This window comes from Salmo salar, chromosome 10 (genome assembly GCF_965601325.2).
Source record: "Salmo salar chromosome 10, fSalSal1, whole genome shotgun sequence".
Classification (NCBI taxonomy): domain Eukaryota; kingdom Metazoa; phylum Chordata; class Actinopteri; order Salmoniformes; family Salmonidae; genus Salmo; species Salmo salar.
In genome coordinates, this window is record NC_138300.1 from 89046499 (window position 1) to 89068953 (window position 22455).

General features: G+C 43.5%; 1 protein-coding gene across 1 annotated transcript in view; it reads right to left on the reverse strand.

Annotated features, from left to right (window-relative positions):
• Positions 1-22455, reverse strand: part of LOC106560852 (copine-2) — a 29388-nt gene that overhangs the window by 801 nt on the left and 6132 nt on the right. Inside the window, exons 3-15 of the mRNA XM_014124226.3 lie at positions 21546-21725; positions 21333-21407; positions 21105-21176; positions 20826-20909; positions 20548-20637; positions 20276-20374; positions 19688-19774; positions 19131-19190; positions 10994-11127; positions 10632-10686; positions 9812-9863; positions 9470-9603; positions 484-720 (exon numbers count right to left, since the gene is read on the reverse strand). Of these exons, the coding sequence (XP_013979701.1) occupies positions 484-720; positions 9470-9603; positions 9812-9863; positions 10632-10686; positions 10994-11127; positions 19131-19190; positions 19688-19774; positions 20276-20374; positions 20548-20637; positions 20826-20909; positions 21105-21176; positions 21333-21407; positions 21546-21725 (1359 nt within the window). The remainder of the gene's footprint in view (positions 1-483; positions 721-9469; positions 9604-9811; positions 9864-10631; positions 10687-10993; positions 11128-19130; positions 19191-19687; positions 19775-20275; positions 20375-20547; positions 20638-20825; positions 20910-21104; positions 21177-21332; positions 21408-21545; positions 21726-22455) is intronic.

A 22455-nucleotide genomic window follows, 5' to 3' on the forward strand; every position in this document is an offset into this window, starting at 1 on the left:
CATAGGGATATAACAGTCCTTTTTTCCTGATCTTGTCCACATTCTGATTGTACCCACATTTTTAGACAGGTGTAGATAATTAAAAGATGCAATGTGATCTGATTGTGATCAGGTCTTCCTGACCACCTCCGGAGGTAGTCAGACATGCAGATGTCTGGATAGCTTACAAGTGTAGACAGATCTGGACAGTTTAACCATTTAAATCATAATTATCCCACCCTCTAAAATCATTGACAGGTGATGCCATTGACTTATGGCATCAATATGTGTCTTAAAATAAATATTATTTTGAATGAATATCTGTCAAATACTTTTCATACAGGGAGGGACCAGGATAACTGGTCACAATGCGGACAAGGTGGACAGATAAGAGACACTTTTTACTACCATGTGTTGAAGCACGGCTCCACTGTGGGTACAATCAGAATGTGGGAATTTATACAATCCTTTTGTTTCACCCTATTAAACATGTGAGACACTCACATTTCGGAAGTCCCTGAAGGGAACAAACTGCACAATGTCTCTGACTGCCTCCTCTCCTGTGTAAGAGCGTAACACGTTGCTGTCCCCATCCAGGAACTCCATGGCAGCAAAGTCTGCATTGCCCACTCCAATAATGATGATTGACATGGGGAGTTTGGCTGCCTGAACAATGGCGTGGCGGGCCTCATCCATGTCACTGATCACCCCATCTGTGATGATCAGCAGAGTGAAGTATTGCTGCAGGGGGAGAAAGAGAGATGGGTGGAGAGAAGGGGTGATTCATGGACAAATCCACTCCAAAAATCTTTTTCATTTTTAAAATTGTATTAGTCTACTGTTGGTACAGTCCCATAATGTTTTGCATGTCAGCAGTCAAGTTTTCAAGATATAGGATTTTCAAGAAGCAAAGTGTCACTTGCCACATCATGAAAACTTGACTGCTGACATGCAAAACATTCTGAGACTTTATTATCTGTGTACTAATGAAAAAAATACCAAAATATCGTTTTTTGTGGATTTTCTTTTAAGCTTTGGGGATGATGTGAAGGAGACTTGAAGGTGAATATAATCATGTAGGGACAGAGCAGGAAAGTTTGTTCAGACAGAAATTACATTTAGCCAAAATATATTAAACTGTTCCATTTAGCCACATGGATTACAGACCGGTTTCAGTATGATGGCTACTGTATAACCACATCTCCGAAGTGGCACTGGTGCTGGAATAACAAATTAGGGCTAGATTCAATCGTTATCGCAGAAGTATGGAGGAAGATCCTCGTTATAACTTGATTGAAGTCTTTCGCGAAGACTGCATGCACGGTAAATGCTGCATATGTCGGCTCAATCGGAAATGATCTTAAAATGTGTATGCGGATCTTCCGTGATACGGATTGAATCCAGCCCTTAATATTAAGGCAATTAATATCAACGCTCCATGTCCTCATTGTAGACACACATTTCGTTAATAGCTTTTGATGTACATTAACTCAAAACACCTTAGAAGAGCACAGGCAGATTACTGATGATTGCATTACATTGTGGAGAAATTGTTGTACACAGGGAGAGGGAAGATGAGAGACAAGATGAGAAGGAGAAAAAAGGAGCTTTAATACAATCCCATTCCACTCCTGCAAAACAGGAGGGTGGGGGAAGGAGGATTTATATAGTCACACAATCCCTGTCTCCTGTTCTTTCTGCTGCAGTTTGCTGATAGTCATATTTAGCATGGAGATTTACATTTGCTCAGCGTGGCATCATAATGAAATCTTCTTCCAGCTGTAAGGCTGGTTAGAGAGCAGACAGCAGCACAGTCACACTGAATTATCACACACGACCTGGAGAATTAACTGACTGGAGCCCAAAAAGACCCACTCCCACAAGCACAAATGTCAAAGGCTGTTCTGGTCTTAAGGGATCAACGGATTTCTTAATCATACCGCAGCGCGCAGCCAAAAGCAGTAACAGCATGTCTGTCTGATTGTCTAGTGTGAGTCAGTGTAAAGCTATGGTCTGATGACCATAATTTCGTCCTGTGGGTTTATTATGGCCAGGTCCAAACCATGAGGGTCAGAGAGAGCAGCACTTGTGCAGGATGAGAGGACCTCTAGCTGCTTCTCCAAGCACAGCCACTGACACAAAGACCCTCAGCAGTTCCCACGTTCCATGCTCATTTCTATGTAGAGCACTTCAAAAATGCCCCCCAACCCACTGCGGCTTTCTGTTCTCAAAAGGAAACAAAGCAATCTGACTGACATGAAATGCCCTGGTAAATCATCCAAATGGGAGGGCTAGACCTATGTTAATAAAATAATCTGTTTTTCTTTTCTTCCGTCTCTGGCCATTGTCAGTGTCCAGTGCTCTAACTAACAGACCACACAAACATGTCCCTCTAGGTGAGAAAAGCTCCATTACTGCTTGGCTAGGTTTTACTTTAAGTGTGGAATACGCACATTGAGGCATAAAGTGTGGAATACACACATTCGGAGGCCAGGATTAACTCTCCTGGCCTTCTGGCATGGTTGATGTGATGCTGTGATGCTGAGACATCAAGCCCTGCGGGCCAATGTGTCACAGCTCCCCAACGTCTTCACACTTAGCAGGGGCACTGGGCTAAGAAGAGAGCTGAGGCTGACTTATTTTCATCCTCTTCACACACGCACACCCACACGGACACACACACACACACACGCACACGCACACACACACACACACACACACACGGACACACACACACACACATACACACACACACACACACACGGACACACACACACACACACACACACACACACACACACACACACACACACACACACACACACACACACACACACACACACACACACACACACACACACACACGGACACACACACACACACACACGCACACGCACGTGCGCACACACACACACACGCACACGCACACGCACACGCACACACACACACACACAAAATACACACAGGAGCACACACACACTCTACATTCATACAAAAGCACACGCATGCACACATTCGCTGTTTCAATTGCACTCAACATGCACAAAAATATGTGTGCTTTTACTCACTCAGAGACATATAGGTATAAGTATATAGGTATATACAGGTATAAGTTGACAAGTTCACAAACACAGCAACACACACACAGCTTAGCTGTTGTCTTTACTAACTGCTCTCCAGTAATCTCTGTAGTCTTGTCAGTAGCTTCCTCCCACACAAACACAGTCCCTCAGATATGCTAGCTGTTGCGACCCCTTGCTCCTGCCTGCTTCTCGTCAGAGGGGCCACCAGAGCTGGCATGTGTTTGATAAAAGCACCCTCCCCCTGCTGTGGACGCTGTGAAGTCTGCTCATTTAATGTACTTTAACAGGCCCGCTCATTAGTAAATCATTATCTAAGGGACAGAGACAGACACAGCTATCTCAGCCGATTTGTACACACTCACACACACCCACAATCTTTTTCCAAGCCCAGGGGCAGACATCTACAGTGCCTAGCAGGTGATTTGTGAGTTCACATGCGCACATACATCAAGGTATTTATCTCTTCCATTTCCAAAACCTTGTGAAGTGAACACAATAGCTAATTTGTCTTGTTTTTACTGTAAACATACCAGCAAATTGCAGTAAAATTATCCTTGGTCTCTCTCTAGTTCTCTGTTTCACTCATATTCTTTGGGGTGACAGGGTGCAATTAGGGACAAAAAGCTCCCAGGAGCCTAAAGGATAATGAATAATAACAGGCTATTACTTCCTCCAAACCCACAGGCTGTGTACATCTGTGTAACGCCCTGGCCATAGAGAGGGTTTTTTTGTTCTTTATTTTGGTTAGGCCAGGGTGTTACATTGGGTGGGCGTTCTATGTTCCTTTTTCTATGTTTTTGTATTTCTTTGTTTTGGGCCGTGTGTGGCTCCCAATCAGGCACAGCTGAAGCTCGTTGTTGCTGATTGGGAGTCACACATAAGGAGCATGTTTTTCCTTTGGGTTTTGTGGGTAATTGTTTCTGTTTAGTGTGTTTCACCTGACAGGACTGTGTTGGCTGTCAGTTCCTTGTTTTGTTTGAATAGTGTTACGGCACTAATTAAATATGTTGAACACTAACTCCGCTGCATTTTGGTCTTCTTCCGACGACAGCCCTTACAATCTGAATGTGAAGCCAGGAAACAGAAGGTCCAAAGAGGGGTCTGGACTGTATTTTCACTATTTTCAGGGCATAAGAATATTATCTATATTCTTAACTGGGACATTCTGTCCTGGTCTTTCTTACATTTTACATTTAAGTCATTTAGCAGACGCTCTTATCCAGAGCGACTTACAAAATGGTGCATTCACCTTATGATATCCAGTGGAACAACCACTTTACAATAGTGCATCTAAATCTTTTAAGGGGGGGGGTTAGAAGGATTACTTTATCCTATCCTAGGTATTCCTTAAAGAGGTGGGGTTTCAGGTGTCTCCGGAAGGTGGTGATTGACTCCGCTGTCCTGGCGTCGTGAGGGAGCTTGTTCCACCATTGGGGTGCCAGAGCAGCGAACAGTTTTGACTGGGCTGAGCGGGAACTGTGCTTCCTCAGAGGTAGGGGGGCCAGCAGGCCAGTGGTGGATGAACACAGTGCCCTTGTTTGGGTGTAGGGCCTGATCAGAGCCTGAAGGTATGGAGGTGCCGTTCCCTTCACAGCTCCGTAGGCAATCACCATGGTCTTGTAGCGGATGCGAGCTTCAACTGGAAGCCAGTGGAGAGAGCGGAGGAGCGGGGTGACGTGAGAGAACTTGGGAAGGTTGAACACCAGACGGGCTGCGGCATTCTGGATGAGTTGTAGGGGTTTAATGGCACAGGCAGGGAGCCCAGCCAACAGCGAGTTGCAGTAATCCAGACGGGAGATGACAAGTGCCTGGATTAGGACCTGCGCCGCTTCCTGTGTGAGGCAGGGTCGTACTCTGCGAATGTTGTAGAGCATGAACCTACAGGATCGGGTCACCGCCTTGATGTTAGTGGAGAACGACAGGGTGTTGTCCAGGATCACGCCAAGGTTCTTAGCACTCTGGGAGGAGGACACAAGGGAGTTGTCAACCGTGATGGCGAGATCATGGAACGGGCAGTCCTTCCCCGGGAGGAAGAGCAGCTCCGTCTTGCCGAGGTTCAGCTTGAGCTGCTGATCCGTCATCCACACTGATATGTCTGACAGACATGCAGAGATGCGATTCGCCGCCTGGTTATCAGAAGGGGGAAAGGAGAAGATTAATTGTGTGTCGTCTGCATAGCAATGATAGGAGAGACCATGTGAGGATATGACAGAGCCAAGTGACTTGGTGTATAGCGAGAATAGGAGAGGGCCTAGAACAGAGCCCTGGGGGACACCAGTGGTGAGAGCGCATGGTGCGGAGACAGATTCTCGCCACGCCACCTGGTAGGAGCGACCTGTCAGGTAGGACGCAATCCAAGCGTGGGCCGCGCCGGAGATGCCCAACTCGGAGAGGGTGGAGAGGAGGATCTGATGGTTCACAGTATCAAAGGCAGCAGATAGGTCTAGAAGGATGAGAGCAGAGGAGAGAGAGTTAGCTTTAGCAGTGCGGAGAGCCTCCGTGACACAGAGAAGAGCAGTCTCAGTTGAATGCCCAGTCTTGAAACCTGACTGATTAGGATCAAGAAGGTCATTCTGAGAGAGATAGCAGGAGAGCTGGCCAAGGACGGCACGTTCAAGAGTTTTGGAGAGAAAAGAAAGAAGGGATACTGGTCTGTAGTTGTTGACATCGGAGGGATCGAGTGTAGGTTTTTTCAGAAGGGGTGCAACTCTCGCTCTCTTGAAGACGGAAGGGACGTAGCCAGCGGTCAAGGATGAGTTGATGAGCGAGGTGAGGAAGGGGAGAAGGTCTCCGGAAATGGTCTGGAGAAGAGAGGAGGGGATAGGGTCAAGTGGGCAGGTTGTTGGGCGGCCGGCCATCACAAGACGCGAGATTTCATCTGGAGAGAGAGGGGAGAAAGAGGTCAAAGCACAGGGTAGGGCAGTGTGAGCAGGACCAGCGGTGTCGTTTGACTTAGCAAACGAGGATCGGATATCGTCAACCTTCTTTTCAAAATGGTTGACGAAGTCATCCGCAGAGAGGGAGGAGGGGGGGGGGAGGGGGAGGAGGATTCAGGAGGGAGGAGAAGGTAGCAAAGAGCTTCCTAGGGTTAGAGGCAGATGCTTGGAATTTAGAGTGGTAGAAAGTGGCTTTAGCAGCAGAGACAGAAGAGGAGAATGTAGAGAGGAGTGAGTGAAAGGATGCCAGGTCCGCAGGGAGGCGAGTTTTCCTCCATTTCCGCTCGGCTGCCTGGAGCCTTGTTCTGTGAGCTCGTAGTGAGTCGTCGAGCCACGGAGCAGGAGGGGAGGACCGAGCCGGCCTGGAGGATAGGGGACAGAGAAAATCAAAGGATGCAGAAAGGGAGGAGAGGAGGGTTGAGGAGGCAGAATCAGGAGATAGGTTGGAGAAGGTTTGAGCAGAGGGAAGAGATGATAGGATGGAAGAGGAGAGAGTAGCGGGAGAGAGAGAGCGAAGGTTGGGACGGCGCAATACCATCCGAGTAGGGGCAGAGTGAGAAGTGTTGGATGAGAGCAAGAGGGAAAAGGATACAAGGTAGTGGTCGGAGATTTGGAGGGGAGTTGCAATGAGATTAGTGGAAGAACAGCATCTAGTAAAGATGAGGTCAAGCGTATTGCCTGCCTTGTGAGTAGGGGGGGAAGGTGAGAGGGTGAGGTCAAAAGAGGAGAGGAGTGGAAAGAAGGAGGCAGAGAGGAATGAGTCGAAGGTAGACGTGGGGAGGTTAAAGTCACCCAGAACTGTGAGAGGTGAGCCATCCTCAGGAAAGGAACTTATCAAGGCGTCAAGCTCATTGATGAACTCTCCAAGGGAACCTGGAGGGCGATAAATGATAAGGATGTTAAGCTTGAAAGGGCTGGTAACTGTGACAGCATGGAATTCAAATGAGGAGATAGACAGATGGGTCAGGGGAGAAAGAGAGAATGTCCACTTGGGAGAGATGAGGATTCCAGTGCCACCACCCCGCTGGCTCGATGCTCTAGGGGTATGCGAGAACACGTGGGCAGACGAAGAGAGAGCAGTAGGAGTAGCAGTGTTATCTGTGGTAATCCATGTTTCCGTCAGCGCCAGGAAGTCTAGGGACTGGAGGGTAGCATAGGCTGAGATGAACTCAGCCTTGTTGGCTGCAGACCGGCAGTTCCAGAGGCTGCCGGAGACCTGGAACTCCACGTGGGTCATGCGCGCTGGGACCACCAGGTTAGAGTGGCAGCGGCCACGCGGTGTGAAGCGTTTGTATGGCCTGTGCAGAGGGGAGAGAACAGGGATAGACAGACACATAGTTGACAAGCTACAGAAGTGTTGTTTCTTGTATTATTGTCTCTTGTGTCTTTAGAGAACTGTTTCACTTTGATATCCTTTCTTCTGTCCTGATTTTCTCTTTCTTTTCTTCTGTTAACTAGATATTCTTTGTTGTTCTTCGTTAGCTAGCTAGCTTCTTCCAAAAGAGTCCCTAGCAACTGCTTAGCAACTGGTAAACAATTCAGCTTGCTAAGATAACTACAATTTTATGAAAAATAGTTATTTTTCAAAAGCCTATCTTCTTTGTTTGTTGCTTGTTTTTTCTCCTATTCAGTCTTGCAGTTTTCTTTAGCTTTTTTCCGATGTACTTCACTCTAAAAACCATGTAAATTTCAATATTTGTAGGAGCTCATTTTTCAGCTTCTTCCTTCCCTGGAGGAAAATACTTGTTAACTGTCTCATTCTAGGCTGTTCACACTACTTAGAAAAAAGGGTTCCAAAATGGTTCTGCGGCTGTCCTCATAGGATAACCCTTTTTGGTTCCAGGTAGAATTATTTTGGGTTCCATGTAGAATGCTCTGTGGAAAGAGTTCTACGTCCAAATGGGTAATACCTGGAACCAAAAGGGGTTCCTCAAATGGTTCTCCTATCGGGACAGCCCAAAAACGCTTTTTGGTTCTAGATAGCACCTTTTTTTTCTGAAAGTGTAGAGTTGCTGTCACATCTTTGCGGTCACATTCTCCAGTGCTGCATCTCTGTCAAGAGTCAGATCCCTCTCCCGTCACAGAGCAGAGACAGAGAGAGAGACCATTCTGTTGGACTGCAAAGAGAAAAGAGTAGACCTCTAGGCTACGCCTCATTAGTCATTAAAACCAATAAACAACAGGTGAAAAGAGGGAAGATTTGTTCACTGAATCACCATCTATAAATAACTACAGATGTAGGATCTTAATTTGAGCTGGTTTGCTACAGCAGGAAAATAATCCTGCAGCAACAGGAAATGTGAATTATTATGTGGTTTATAATTAATGGCCATTTTTGTAGGGGTTGATCCATTTTTCGAAAATTAAGTCTGAAATTTCAAAGTGGAAATTACAAACTTCAGAAGCCTTTTTAAACTTTAAATACACTACAAGTTTTTAATTGCCTGCATTGCAGGAAAGTTCACCTGCAACAGGAGGATCAAAATAACATCCTACATCTATATAATTGAAAGGGGACTTTATTGGCTACTGTTCTCTCCTCTGGGCTGGTAATAAGAGCAGAGAGAAATTGCGAGCGCTGTTCAAAATGCCTCTGCAGACTTTGAACTGACAACTAGAAGCAAAGTTTTCTCACACAGCAATTAGGATCTCTGTTAGTGCTGGATCCAACTCTCCATCTTACATACCCTGAGTCAAAAAAACACACACACACACACATATACACAGCTTGCTGATAGGCCCATGAGAAAAGCAGTAAGGGGACTCATTATTTTCTGATTACAGCATGCTGAGCAGCTCTGATGGGAACAGACCTGTCTGAGAGACACAGGAAAGAATTGTTCTTAAAGGGAAAGCTGTCCAACGGGCTGAATTCTGTTCATTGTAACTGTGATGACTCCACCAATAAGCTGGAGTCTGTAATGTCTCATTATGCATGAGCGGTAGAGTACAGAGCACTACTGTTGTAAAAACAGGGATGAGTGGAAAGTGTTTGAATAGGGTGCGTGTAGAGTAGATTATGTAGTAAATACTCCAGCTATTTTCCATATTGTTAGATATGGCTTTTGAGTTACTTCAGCTGTGGTGAGGGTATGTTTTCCATGGAAATGTAATCTTTCTAAAAAAACCTCTACCCCGGATCAAGAAGATGTCATGTAAGGACTCAGTGGTAATACCTTTCCAACCGTGTGAATGTTGAACGGTTCTGTGACTTCAGGAGCTCTGGGTTACAGTTGGAAACCTGTCACATGGTCAGCCTGTGTGCTACCATAACTGGCCACAGGCAGTGGAACAGTGCTCGTGTTTACTACAAAGTGCATCCGCCTCTAAAGTCAATAAGTATTGGTAATGTGGGGGGATTTACATGTCATTGAGAACTGGTAATGTTAAACAGCAAAATGATACATTCAATAGAATGAAAATGGATAAACAATGAAAGTAGTGGTCCTAATAGTGCTAACGAGCACTCACCGCAGCAGTCTCCTGTTGCAGGGCCTGGGTGGCGAAGCGGGCCACATGGGTGATGATGGGGGAGAAGTTGGTTGGGCCGTAGAAGCGGATGTGAGGCAGGCAGGCAGAGTAGGCCTGGGCAATCCCCTCCACACCTGACCACAGGAAACCCACATGGAAACCATGTCATGGAAAATGCTTGACAGCAAACTCAGACTCTACACAGAGGGTTTTAGTATGGTACTTCTCTAATACATTAGACAGAAGTCCAACTCCATTGAAAAAGCAAGAAACCAACTCTGGTAAGTACAGCCTGTAGTAAGGTTTTAAATAGGAGTTACAGATAACATAGTAGTTGCTCACCTTGGCAGAATGGATTGGTCGGGTCAAAGTTGATGGCAAATTCATGAGACACCTGCAGGTTCAAGAGACAAAGAAACAAGGCTCAGGTGCAGAAATGGAAAATTGAGAATGTCCAATGGCTGTGAGAGAGACAGTAGAGGAATGCGGGTGCAGTAGAAATCTGAATTTGCATTGTTTAATTGTAACTGGTGGGAAAAGTAGTGAATTGTGTATGTGATCAAATTATATAATTATCCCCTTGGGAAAAGTAGTGAATTGTGTATGTGATCAAATTGTATAATTATCCCCTCCCCCATCCCTTTTTCTGTCACTTTATCTATTCTATTTAGCTTTCCTTCATGCCAATTCCATTACATACATTCCCATCCCTGCAGTGCCCTTTCATTCCCATCCCTGCAGTGCCCTTTCATTCCCATCCCTGCAGTGCTCTTTCATTCCCATCCTTGCAGTGGCCTTTCATTCCCATTCTTTCAACCTCTTGCTCTCTCCTTCCTCTAGTCCTCTCAGACCACAGATGGGTTAAACCTCCCTAAATGCTTCCCTTACAGTATCTGAAAGCAAGGCTAAATATTCTGTCTATTTCTGTTGCTCATCCTCCTCTTCCCTTTGTCCTTTACATCAGTGCAGTGCCATGGCAACCCAGATGGGACAACAGTTGTATAATCATTGGATTATGCATGTATTATACATACTCTTTATCTCCGTGATAGCGTTCTCTTCCAGTCGCCCTCTTCTCTTTAACACTCCTTTGGCTCTACTTCTATCATATGTAGTGTGCTGTGAAAACACACACTCGCATACAGACAGTACATACACTTACCTTCCAGTCTGGAGGGAGTTGAGCCCCAAATCCCAGAGCAGGAAACATTTTGTCACTGAGGAAGTATTGCAACAGATTGGCAGTGTTGAGCTACTTCATCAAAATTCAATATACAATTTTGCATCATGGAATGTTGCAATACACTTGGGTTGGTACTTTGTCATAAACAATTAAACCTACCCACACAATCTGATACTTTGAAGTGACATAAAGAATATGACTGAGTAGACACAGAATTAGAAGAGTTGAAGGGACCTTTTCGTAACTTAAGACTGATGTATTATGAAAAATATTATACTGTATGTATCTGTGATATGGTCATAATGAGTCCTGTCAGTAGTGTTTACTATAACGGGACTCACGTGTCATAGTCCTGGATGATCTGGCCCACAGCCAGGATGGCTGACAGGTACTCGTTGCTGCCCAGAGGATTGATGTAGTGAAGAGAGGAGGGCTCCCGGGGGTTCCCATTAGATGCTGTGAAGTCAATGCCAACCTACAGGAATAGCAAGAAAGGAGACAGACATGCTTACAAACACAAACAAAGTCTATAAATCGGTTCAAAATATGAACAGATGTGGAGCGTATAAATAGATTTCGGCCTTATTTCAGGATCCTGTCCTCAGGAAAAGTGACTTCATTCAGAAGGTTACAATATAAACATGCTAATTTGCTCAAAGATTACAACTGACAAGCCCTCCCTGAAGCGGCGAGTACAAGCGTTCACCTACAGTGGGGGAAAAAAGTATTTGATCCCCTGCTGATTTTGTACGTTTGCCCACTGACAAAGAAATGATCAGTCTATAATTTTAATGGTAGGTTTATTTGAACAGTGAGAGACAGAATAACAACAAAAATATTCAGAAAAACGCATGTCAGAAATGTTATAAATTGATTTGCAATCAGAAAGATTTCTGGCTCCCAGGGGTCTTTTATACAGGTAACGAGCTGAGATTAGGAGCACACTCTTAAAGGGAGTGCTCCTAACCGCAGCTTGTTACCTGTAAAAAAGACACCTGTCCACAGAAGCAATCAATCAGATTCCAAACTCTCCACCATGGCCAAGACCAAAGAGCTCTCCAAGGATGTCAGGGACAAGATTGTAGACCTACACAAGACTGGAATGGGCTACAAGACCATCGCCAAGCAGCTTGGTGAGAAGGTGACAACATTTGGTGCGATTATTCGCAAATGGAAGAAACACAAAAGAACTGTCAATAACCCTCGGCCTGGGGCTCCATGCAAGATCTCACCTCGTGAAGTTGCAATGATCATGAGAACGGTGAGGAATCAGCCCAGAACTACATGGGAGGATCTTGTCAATGACCTCAAGGCAGCTGGGACCATAGTCACCAAGAAAACAATTGGTAACACACTACGCCGTGAAGGACTGAAATCCTGCAGCGCCCGCAAGGTCCCCTGCTCAAGAATACATATACATGCCCGTCTGAAGTTTGCCAATGAACATCTGAATGACTCAGAGGACAACTGGTAAAAGTGTTGTGGTCAGATGAGACCAAAATGGTGCTATTTGACATCAACTCAACTCGCCGTGTCTGGAGGAGGAGGAATGCTGCCTATGACCCCAAGAACACCATCTCCACCGTCAAACATGGAGGTGGAAACATTATGCTTTGGGGGTGTTTTTCTGCTAAGGGGACAGGACAACTTCATCGCATCAAAGGGACGATGGACGGGGCCATGTACCGTCAAATCTTGGGTGAGAACCTCCTTCCCTCAGCCAGGGCATTGAAGATGGGTCGTGGATGGGTATTCCAGCATGACAATGACCCAAAACACACGGCCAAGGCAACAAAGGAGTGGCTCAAGAAGAAGCACATTAAGGTCCTGGAGTGGCCTAGCCAGTCTCCAGGCCTTAATCCCATAGAAAATCTGTGGAGGGAGCTGAAGGTTCGAGTTGCCAAACGTCAGCCTCGAAACCTTAATGACTTGGAGAAGATCTGCAAAGAGGAGTGGGACAAAATCCCTCCTGAGATGTGTGCAGACCTGGTGGCCAACTACAAGAAACGTCTGACCTCTGTGATTGCCAACAAGGGTTTTGCCACCAAGTACTAAGTCATGTTTTGCAGAGGGGTCAAATACTTATTTCCCTCATTAAAATGCAAATCATTTTATAACATTTTTGCCATGCGTTTTTCTGGATTTTTTTGTTGTTATTCTGTCTCTCACTGTTCAAATAAACCTACTATTAAAATTATAGACTGGTCATTTCTTTGTAAGTGGGCAAACGTACAAAATCAGCAGGGGATCAAATACTTTTTTCCCCTGCTGTACAAACAAGCCCACATCCTCATGCAGTCCATGCTACTGCCTTTAACCCACTGCCTTTAACCCCCTTTACAGTTTTTCTCCATTGGTTTGGCTCATTTCTTGAAACAGAAATTACATTCTCAAAACTACATGGACAAACCTCCAAACCACTAGGCAATTGTTCACAACAGAATTGAATTTCTCATTCATTTCATCAAATTGCAAATGTCTAAGTACATGTCTCAATGTCTCAGTACATCTTTGCAAATGATTAAGTACATGTAGCCTACATTTAGCACAATTTCCAAGTGAATAGATCTTATCGATCTAAATTGATTGTTGATTCTCAGTCTAATGGTTGTTCGCTCCAAAACGTGTCAGCGTCATTTCATTGTATAAGTCATCACATGCACAATAGTCTGTTCAATTGTCAAAATTAGTCAAGAACATAATACCATGAATACCATATATGAATCCCTTGGAACATTTGATACATTTATTACAGCAATTGACAGTCAGGTGAAACTAGAACTTGACTAACGAAGGAGGAGTTTCACACATCTCAGATGACCAATCAAACAGTATGTTTAGTTACCTGACAGGTGCTGTCCATGACTGTGAATGCTGCCAAACATGTATGTAAAGAGCTTGACCATGCAGGACCAGTACAATTTCTGAACATGGAGGCACCTGGCCAAGTAAATGAACATGGGCAACTGCCTGCTCGAGGAAGAGGGAGAGGAAGAAGAAGAGGAGGAGGAGGAGGAGTAAGGGTGCGTGGTGGTGGAATAGGGGGAAGAGGCCGAGGAGCACGAAGACACCATGCTGTCCCGGATGAAATTCGGGCCACAATTATAGACCATGTCATCAACCATGGCCTCACAATGGCGGAGGCAGGTCGCCGAGTGCAGCCTAATGTGCCTCGCTCAACAGTCTCCTCCATCATCCAAACCTTTCGCAGGGAAAACAGGTATGTAGTCAGTCAATTATGGAATTATATGTTGTATAGGACAGGACACTGTGCATAGAGCAAGAAATATATTTATTTACACATTTACCTATTCATTTAGTGTGTGTGTGCGTGCGTGCGTGCGTGCGTGCGTGCGTGCGAGCGTGTGTGCGTGTGTGTGTGTATGTGTGTGTGTGTGTGTGTGTGTGTGATAGGCCTACAGTAATATCTTACCTCAATGGGATGTTATGATACTAAAAATGACAAGAAAAACATTGGAGAAAATAAACTATGGAACAGTTTATTTTCTACAGTATTGATGATACAGTTTACAGTAGTATTCCAGTCACTGTGCAGTGATGCATTAGAATTGTGGTAAAGTTACTGTAAGTAAAACAACAATACAATTACATAGGTAACTCATTCTGTAAGGAATACATAAGGTATACATTACGAATGGAGTGTTGTCCTTTGACTTCTATATCTAGGATTGGACGACAACCTTGCACGGGTGGCAGAGGAAAACTTCTCAATGAACAACAAGAACAAGAGATCTGTAACATGGTGATGGCAAATAATGCCATCACATTGAGACAGATCCGTGCTGCAATCCTACAAGACAATGCCATATTCCAAAATGTCAACTCTATAAGCAACTCCACAATAGACCGGATATTGAAGAAGCATCAGATGACAATGAAGCAAATTTACAGGGTACCATTTGAGAGGAACTCTGATAGAGTGAAAGAGCTGTGGTACCAGTATGTACATGTAAGTCAGTTACTGGTTGTCCATCATTATAACCTTTTTACAATTTAGCAGTGGTTCCCAAACTTTTTTGGCTTCAGTACCCACTTTACCTGATTTGTGTATCCAGGTAATCCAGGTATGGAAGTATTTGATTTATCTGACTTCAACATTTCGCCTAAAAACTGCAGCTTACTGTATGATGCAATTATCATTATAATCCTTATTTTGAAGAATATAACATACAATAAGAAAAGGGGTCAAAGAGCTGCAATTAGTGCCTCCCATGTAAATCTATCTAATACTGTGGGTTTTACTGTAACATTTCAGTAAGTCTGGTCATTGATGATTTCCCCCCTCCCCTTTCTGTCAAATACCCACTGTAGTACCTCTGCATATGGGTACATGTACCCCAGGTTTGGAACCACTGGAGTAGTGGCCAGTAGTATATTGAACTTGTGGAGAACATAGAACATTCCTATGTAATTGTCTGTAACTGTAGTGTATGACTCTTCTGTATGACTGATTTGATGTTTTCTTTTTTTACGCTATTGTAGAGAATAATGGCATTGGAAGGAAACGAGACCCATCACATCCTCGTGTTTGTGGATGAAGCTGGCTTCAACCTGGCCAAGGGCCGAAGACGTGGCCGTAATATTATTGGCCACCGGGCCACGGCGGATGTCCCAGGCCAGCGAGGGGGCAATATAACTATGTGTGCTGCCATATCTGAGAATGGTGTGGCCACTCACATCCCCAGTCTTGGCCCATACAATACACAGAAGCTCCTCATCTTCTTGGACCGCCTTCATTTTGATTTGATCCCTGAAAATGAGAGAGGTCTCGTAGGGCCTCACCTACCACAATATGTCATTGTATGGGACAATGTGAATTTCCACCGTGGCCCGCTGCATTTTGGGGGCACTGACTGTTTAAATGAGAAGGAAATTTAGTTTTGGTTAAAGCACCAAGAGTGTTGAGAACTTCCGGTCTGTTTCAAGAAATGAGCCAAAGCAATTGAGAAGGATCTTTGCCATTTTCGTGGCACTGACTCTTTATATGGGAAAGGAATTTAGTTTTGAAGCATGAGTGAACAGTTTTAGGAGAGACATGAGCTTTTGCAAGTGAGCTATAGTGTTGTGCTGAACTGTAAGACTGTTTTGCCAAATGATCTTAGAGTTTTGAGAATGTAATTTCTGTTTCAAGAAATGAGCCAAACCAATGGAGAAAAACTGTAATCCACATCTCTTCCAGCTCCTACCAAACCTGTGGCTGACAACTGGACAGCTTCCCTTGTTCAATAGATGGACAGAAAGATAATGAGGGAGGTATAGATAGATAGATAGATAGATAGATAGATAGATAGATAGATAGATAGATAGATAGATAGATAGATAGATAGATAGATAGATAGATAGATAGATAGATAGATAGATAGATAGATAGATAGATAGATAGATAGATAGATAGATAGATAGATAGATAGATAGATAGATAGATAGATAGATAGATAGATAGATAGATAGATAGATAGATAGATAGATAGATAGATAGATAGATAGATAGATAGATAAGATTGGACAGAATTAGGGTGCCACGTCTTATGCCCGACCCCATGCGTCTCAATCAAGCTCTAGGTAAGATGATGAGTGTGCTGATCAGGCAACTGACTCACATCTTCAGCTTTAACTCCCTTAGTACAGATGAAGTACCACACTGTTTCTTAAACATATCTCTAACCCTTTGTTACACTCTTAGAAAAAAAGATGCTATCCAGAACCTAAAAGGGTTCTCCTATGGGGACAGCCGAAGAACCCTTTTGGAACCCTTTTCTTCTAAAAGTGTAGTGCTTCCGAAAGAGCCGGTGGTGAAGTAACAAGCTAATGTACAATCAGATGACCTTATAGATGAACACTGTTCTACTGAGGACTGCTCCCCACCGCAGGCCTGACCTTTAGGCTGGTTTGACCATTGTTCTAATGCTGCTTTTATTACAATGTTATAAATATTTTGCTCTATAGTCAAGAAGGTTTTTCCTGCAACTACCACAAATACTGTTTTCTTCAATATAAGCAGTGCTCCTCATCTGCATCTCTGTAGAGAAGATTTCCCCTCTAACAGATTAGCATTAAGTATAACTGAATTCTGTGGAACAGAGAGAGAGCCCTGGGTCTCTCACAAAAGAAAAAGAGTTTAAGAGAACTGCAGCAAGCACAGTTGAGGATTTAGATTCACATTCCTTCCCAAACACCAATCTCGAGCTGAATTATAACAAGCAGGTATAATATCCATGAAGCACACATGGGTGAACTATTTAAATATTTGAATTATCATAGTGGATTAAGGTAATGGTGTTATAATCTTACTGGGGGTTTGAACACGTTTAAAAAAAATAAGGATATACATAATTTGACCAAGTAGAAATAGGAGTATCTCCTCTTTTAAAATCAGATACATTTAATAAAACTGTCAGGAATCATTGCACATTTCCTAGGTTTTAGAAAATGTCAACTAAAAGACAAAATCTTATGGATACAGTACAAACACAAATTCCATTGGTCTCTCAAGGGTGACCTATAAGATGTAGCCACCTAAAGCCAAACCATCAAGTTGTGTCTTTCCAGTAATACCCCTATACTGTTTTCTGTCTCTCCCTCTCTTTCATTCCTGCAAAGACAGTCTGCTTTGGCACAAAACACAGTAACTATGGAAACACAAATGTTATATTTGCTTATAAAAAAAATCAGTTGTTTTTACACGTTTCTAAACCCTGGGTGCTGAGAACATAGATAAAACACAGATTTTTGCAGAGTAAAGGGCACAGTTCCTCTGAGTATTTCACGGTAGCACGGATACGTAAGTGGTGGAGGTGTAAAGTGTTTCAGCACCATTGGAGATAAATACCCTGGCTGGCCAATAACGGAGCACTGACACAAAGGTGTGACATCACCAGGGACGCACAATGTTTCTCCCATCAGCCTGAGCCAAAAATAGACCAATGATGATTTTATCCTTCTACAGAGAATTCTGAACCTACCATGTTTCCAAAGATGTACAGTACTGTAAGATGCATTTAATGAATGAAGTAGCATATGCAAGTGGTTTATGTTCAAATAAAAAAATAAACGTTACATTAAAATATACACCACCGTTCAAAAGTTTTGGGGATTAGTTAGAAATGTCCTTGATTTTTAAAGAAAATTAAATTTTTTGTACATTAAAATAACATCAAATTGATGAGAAATACAGTGTAAATATTATTAATGTTAGATCTATCCCTCCCTCCCTCCCTCCCTCATTATCTTTCTGTCCATCTATTGAACAAGGGAAGCTGTCCAGTTGTCAGCCACAGGTTTGGTAGGAGCTGGAGGAGATCTGAGTAGCAACCATGCACCTCAATGTCAACAGTGAATAGGTGACTCCGGGATGCTGGCCTTCTAGGCAGAGTTGCAAAGAAAAAGCCATATCTCAGACTGGCCAATAAAAATAAAAGAAGGGCAAAAAAACACAGACACTGGACAGAGGAACTCTGCCTAGAAGGCCAGCATCCCGGAGTCGCCTCTTCACTGTTGACGTTGAAACTGGTGTTTTGCGGGTACTATTTAATGAAGCTGCCAGTTGAGGACTTGTGAGGCGTCTGTTTTTCAAACTAGACACTCTAATGTACTTGTCCTCTTGCTCAGTTGTGCACCGGGGCCTCCCACTCCTCTTTCTATTCTGGTTAGAGCCAGTTTGCGCTGTTCTGTGAAGGGAGTAGTACACAGCGTTGTACGAGATCTTCAGTATCTTGGCAATTTCTCACATGGAATAGCCTTCATTTCTCAGAACAAGAATAGACTAACGAGTTTAAGAAGAAGGTTCTTCGTTTCTGGCCATTTTGAGCCTGTAATCGAACCCACAAATGCTGATGCTCCAGATACTCAACTAGTCTAAAGACAGACAGTTTTATTGCTTCTTTAATCAGAACAACAGTTTTCAGCTGTGCTAACATAATTGCAAAAGGTTTTTCTAATGATCAATTAGCCTTTTAAAATGATAAACTTGGATTAGCTAACACAACGTGCCATTGGAACACAGGAGTGATGGTTGCTGATAATGGGCCTCTGTACGTCTATGTAGATATTCCATAAAAAATCTGCCATTTCCAGCTACAATAGTCATTTACAACATGAATAATGATTACACTGTATTTCTGATCAATTTGATGTTATTTTAATGGACAAAAAATGTCCCTTTCTTTTAAAAAAAAAGGACATTTCTAAGTGACCCCAAACGTTTGAATGGTAGTGTATTTCAAAATGTATTTGTTAGTATGTGTGCGAACATACAGTACGTGTGTGTGTGTGCACAGTGTGTTTGTGTTCCATCCTGAGTTATGTGTAATTTTACATGTTGGAGTTCATTGCCAGGGGTAGGTGGATGTCTGAGTTACTGTAGGTGGGTGGCAGAGACGGTTGAGAGTAGGAGTAAAGGGTCAGAGTTTACAGGTAGAGTGGGAGACACACTGAGTTGAGTGATGACCTCATACTCACAGTGAACATGATCTGGCATCCACCTAAAATATAGTCCAGGAAGGTATAGTCCCTTTCAACCTGAGGACACATTATTCAAACATTATTCAAACTCTGCTCATACTTTTCCATACTCAAGCAAGTTCAAATTGTTTTTTCCTATGGATAAATAATTGGAGGAGGCGCGGCAGTGACACTTTGATAGGACTGAGTCATCTCCATATTCAGTAATTGGCTGCCTGAACAAAGGTGATTACTGCAGGCAGAACCGTGGTGGACTGTGTGAGACTGACAGGTGTTTTGTGCTGATATTAATACATTAATTTAATAGGGATTTGGAGCCATTACTTTAATCCCTGCCTGAAGCAAAGCCACATTACAGGCATTTTGGTTTTTAATAAAAAATACTATTATGAAGGAAAGTCATTAGCTGTGTGCATAACGCTTTAATGTGGATTCATATTACATTTAAAGCTGTTTCCTTTTAGACTTAATATGGCTTTTTGTGATTTCCATAATGGGTTGACTAATTAAGAGGCATAGTGTATATCTGTGAGTCTTTGCGTGTTTTGGTTCACCTTGCATGACTTCAGAATGATGATTCCAGAGTTTTTGTAGCTCTTTTTCTTCTTCTGTTTTTTCGGATTAATGCATTCAAATTCGACCTGGCGGAAAGGAACACTAAGTGAAAAATTACAACTAAGACCCATCTGCACACCCACACAATTTACACTCATTCTCACACCAGCTCTATTTGGATTTCTGCCATTAGCAAATGACACAAGGTTTTCAGGAAGAAGTTGACAGCCAAAAACTGAAGTAAAATGTAACTTCCTACTTCTCTCACCAGGTGTTACCAAGCTGTAAAATAAAGTGTTACCCAACATCTCTTAGTGAGGTTAAAACAGGCAGTAGATTGAATTGGTGTTAGTAAATAAACACTTGTAAATATCCAAATGAACGGGCATCCTCCATTCAGAAATGGTGAGCTGTGTTAGATGCATTGAGACTGTAGTGTCTTAAGTGAGTCATTCACTCACAGTGAGGAGTGCTTTGAGATTGGAGACAATGTGAAAATGGTCTTAGATCCACATCAAAGCATGACTAACCCATATAGAACAAACTCTCATAGATAAACAGGAACAGATCTAAAATCCATCCCTCACCTCCAGTGAATTCTGGGCTTCACTCATCTTGGTGACAGTGGTCTGAAACTCTCCAATGAAGTCATGACTTCCGTCGTTGTCGTAATCATAGCACAGTACCTGTAATATGAGACAACACACAGGAAGGACAAAAAGATCAGAACATTCCGTAATACCACAAGAAATCACTTCAAATGTATTTGGCTTTTTACATATCTAAAAGGGGATTCCCTCGCTAACATTTTCATGCCGTCGTCCTCAGATGAATGCACATGTTGGTAAACCTCACTTACCTTGATGCTCCTGTCTACGTCCCCATCACAGAGGGAGATGAGTGGTACTGTGAAGGGCTTCCACACCGGGTCCAGAGTGTTCTTTATCACCTGCAGCACAAAAACTGCTACAGAGATACAACTTCTTCCATGTCATGTGGAATACAGAACTCAGATGCTAGGTCAATCCAGTTAATGTATTACCAGGTGGTAATACACCTTGTTTAGTGATATAATACACTTAGTTCTGCAGTGTTGACATTGAAATAGTCTAAAAAGCCACCCCCGAGCCAACTCACCTCTGTCCTGTGGACCAACATCCATTTCCCATCATCTCCTTGTTTGTGGAACTCTAGGTAAGGGTCTGATTTACCAAAGAAATCCTGCAAAACAAAGCAATCTTGTTCGACAATGGCCCACATAGCTGCCGGCATACCACGGTGAAGACTTGGAGAGGGCATTGTTGTTGTTTCATGAGCATTGTCTTTATTGACAAAATCATATTGTTGTTCCAAATATTACGTAATAACTTCTTAACAGTGATGATAATATGGTACTACATGGGCAGTGACTCTTACCTTCTTGTCAAGCTTTCTCCCATACAAGGTCAGTGTGATTACTCTATTGTCTGACAGCTCCAACGCAGTTATCTGTACACAAGAGAACCCGTTACTGTATTGTATCCAGTGTAAAACTGTACCATGTTACAGAACGTGTGTGTGTATGTGTGAGTGCGTGTGTGTGGACATGTCTTTATTTCTTGGATCGCTCTGTGGGTATGAGTTGTGCAAGCATGATGTTCTCACTGTGATGGTTCCTTTCCCAGCTGGCTTGCCATTGGCCAAGGTCAGTGACCGGTGAAGTTTCTTATTGGACACAATCTAAAGGTAACAGACCAGAGAGAGAAGTGAGTGAGGGGTGAAAATGCCCAACTGCAAATAAACATAACAAACAGGTGATAAACAGATGCAGAAAGGGGTCACAGACAGACTCTAAGAACAGTGTGACAGGTAGCATACCACCCCCAGTGTACAGATGTACTCTCCCAGGAAGTCATGCTCATACAACTGGCTGCTGCACTTGTCCTCATCAAACAGGGCAAACTTGAGCTTCTGGACCTCCTCAAAATGGTAGTCCACCTTAAATTTCACCCCAAACACTGGATTCAGGTTATTTACCGCAGTCTCTGTTCGACCAATCTGAAAATGATACACAGGAATATGGTTTTGTCAAACAGGTACTGTATTCACACACACAAACGTGCCAACACCGAGTATACAGAGTGGAGCACAGGAGGCTGGTGGCACCTCAATTCGGGAGGACGGGCTTGTTGTAATGACTGGAGCGGAATAAGTGGAATGGTGTCAAATACATCAAACACATGGTTTCCATGTGTTTAACGCCATTCCATTCACTCCGTTTCAGTCATTATTATGAGCCGCCCTCCCCTCAGCAGCCTCCACTGGATTGGAGGTGGACATGTGGGGGTGTGTAAGGTTGAAAAGGCCTTATTCATGTGAAAGATAAAACTAGCTGGTGGTGACTAACACAGTGTATGTGTGACTCACTGATAGAATATTCACATAGTCCTCGACCCCATTGTGCTCTTATCTCTGAGGCTAGACTGGCGCAAACTGTACATTCCAACGCTGCTCTGTCTGTTTGACTGGAACCCCTCGCCTCTGTGTCTCTCCCAGCATCTTCTCTGACTGTTACCTCCCTCCCCTTTCTGTGCTATCACACTTCCCTCTTTACCCCTACAGCACAGATGGCTCCTCCACCCAGAATGAACCCTTCTCTCACGCCGAGACAGACAGGAAGAAAAGCCCTTCCCTTTAAAAACCATTCACTCCTCTATTTCTTCTCTGCGTTTTTGTTTCATATAGCTTTGGAATGTTTGTGTATAGTTGTGTGTTTCATGTGCTGTAG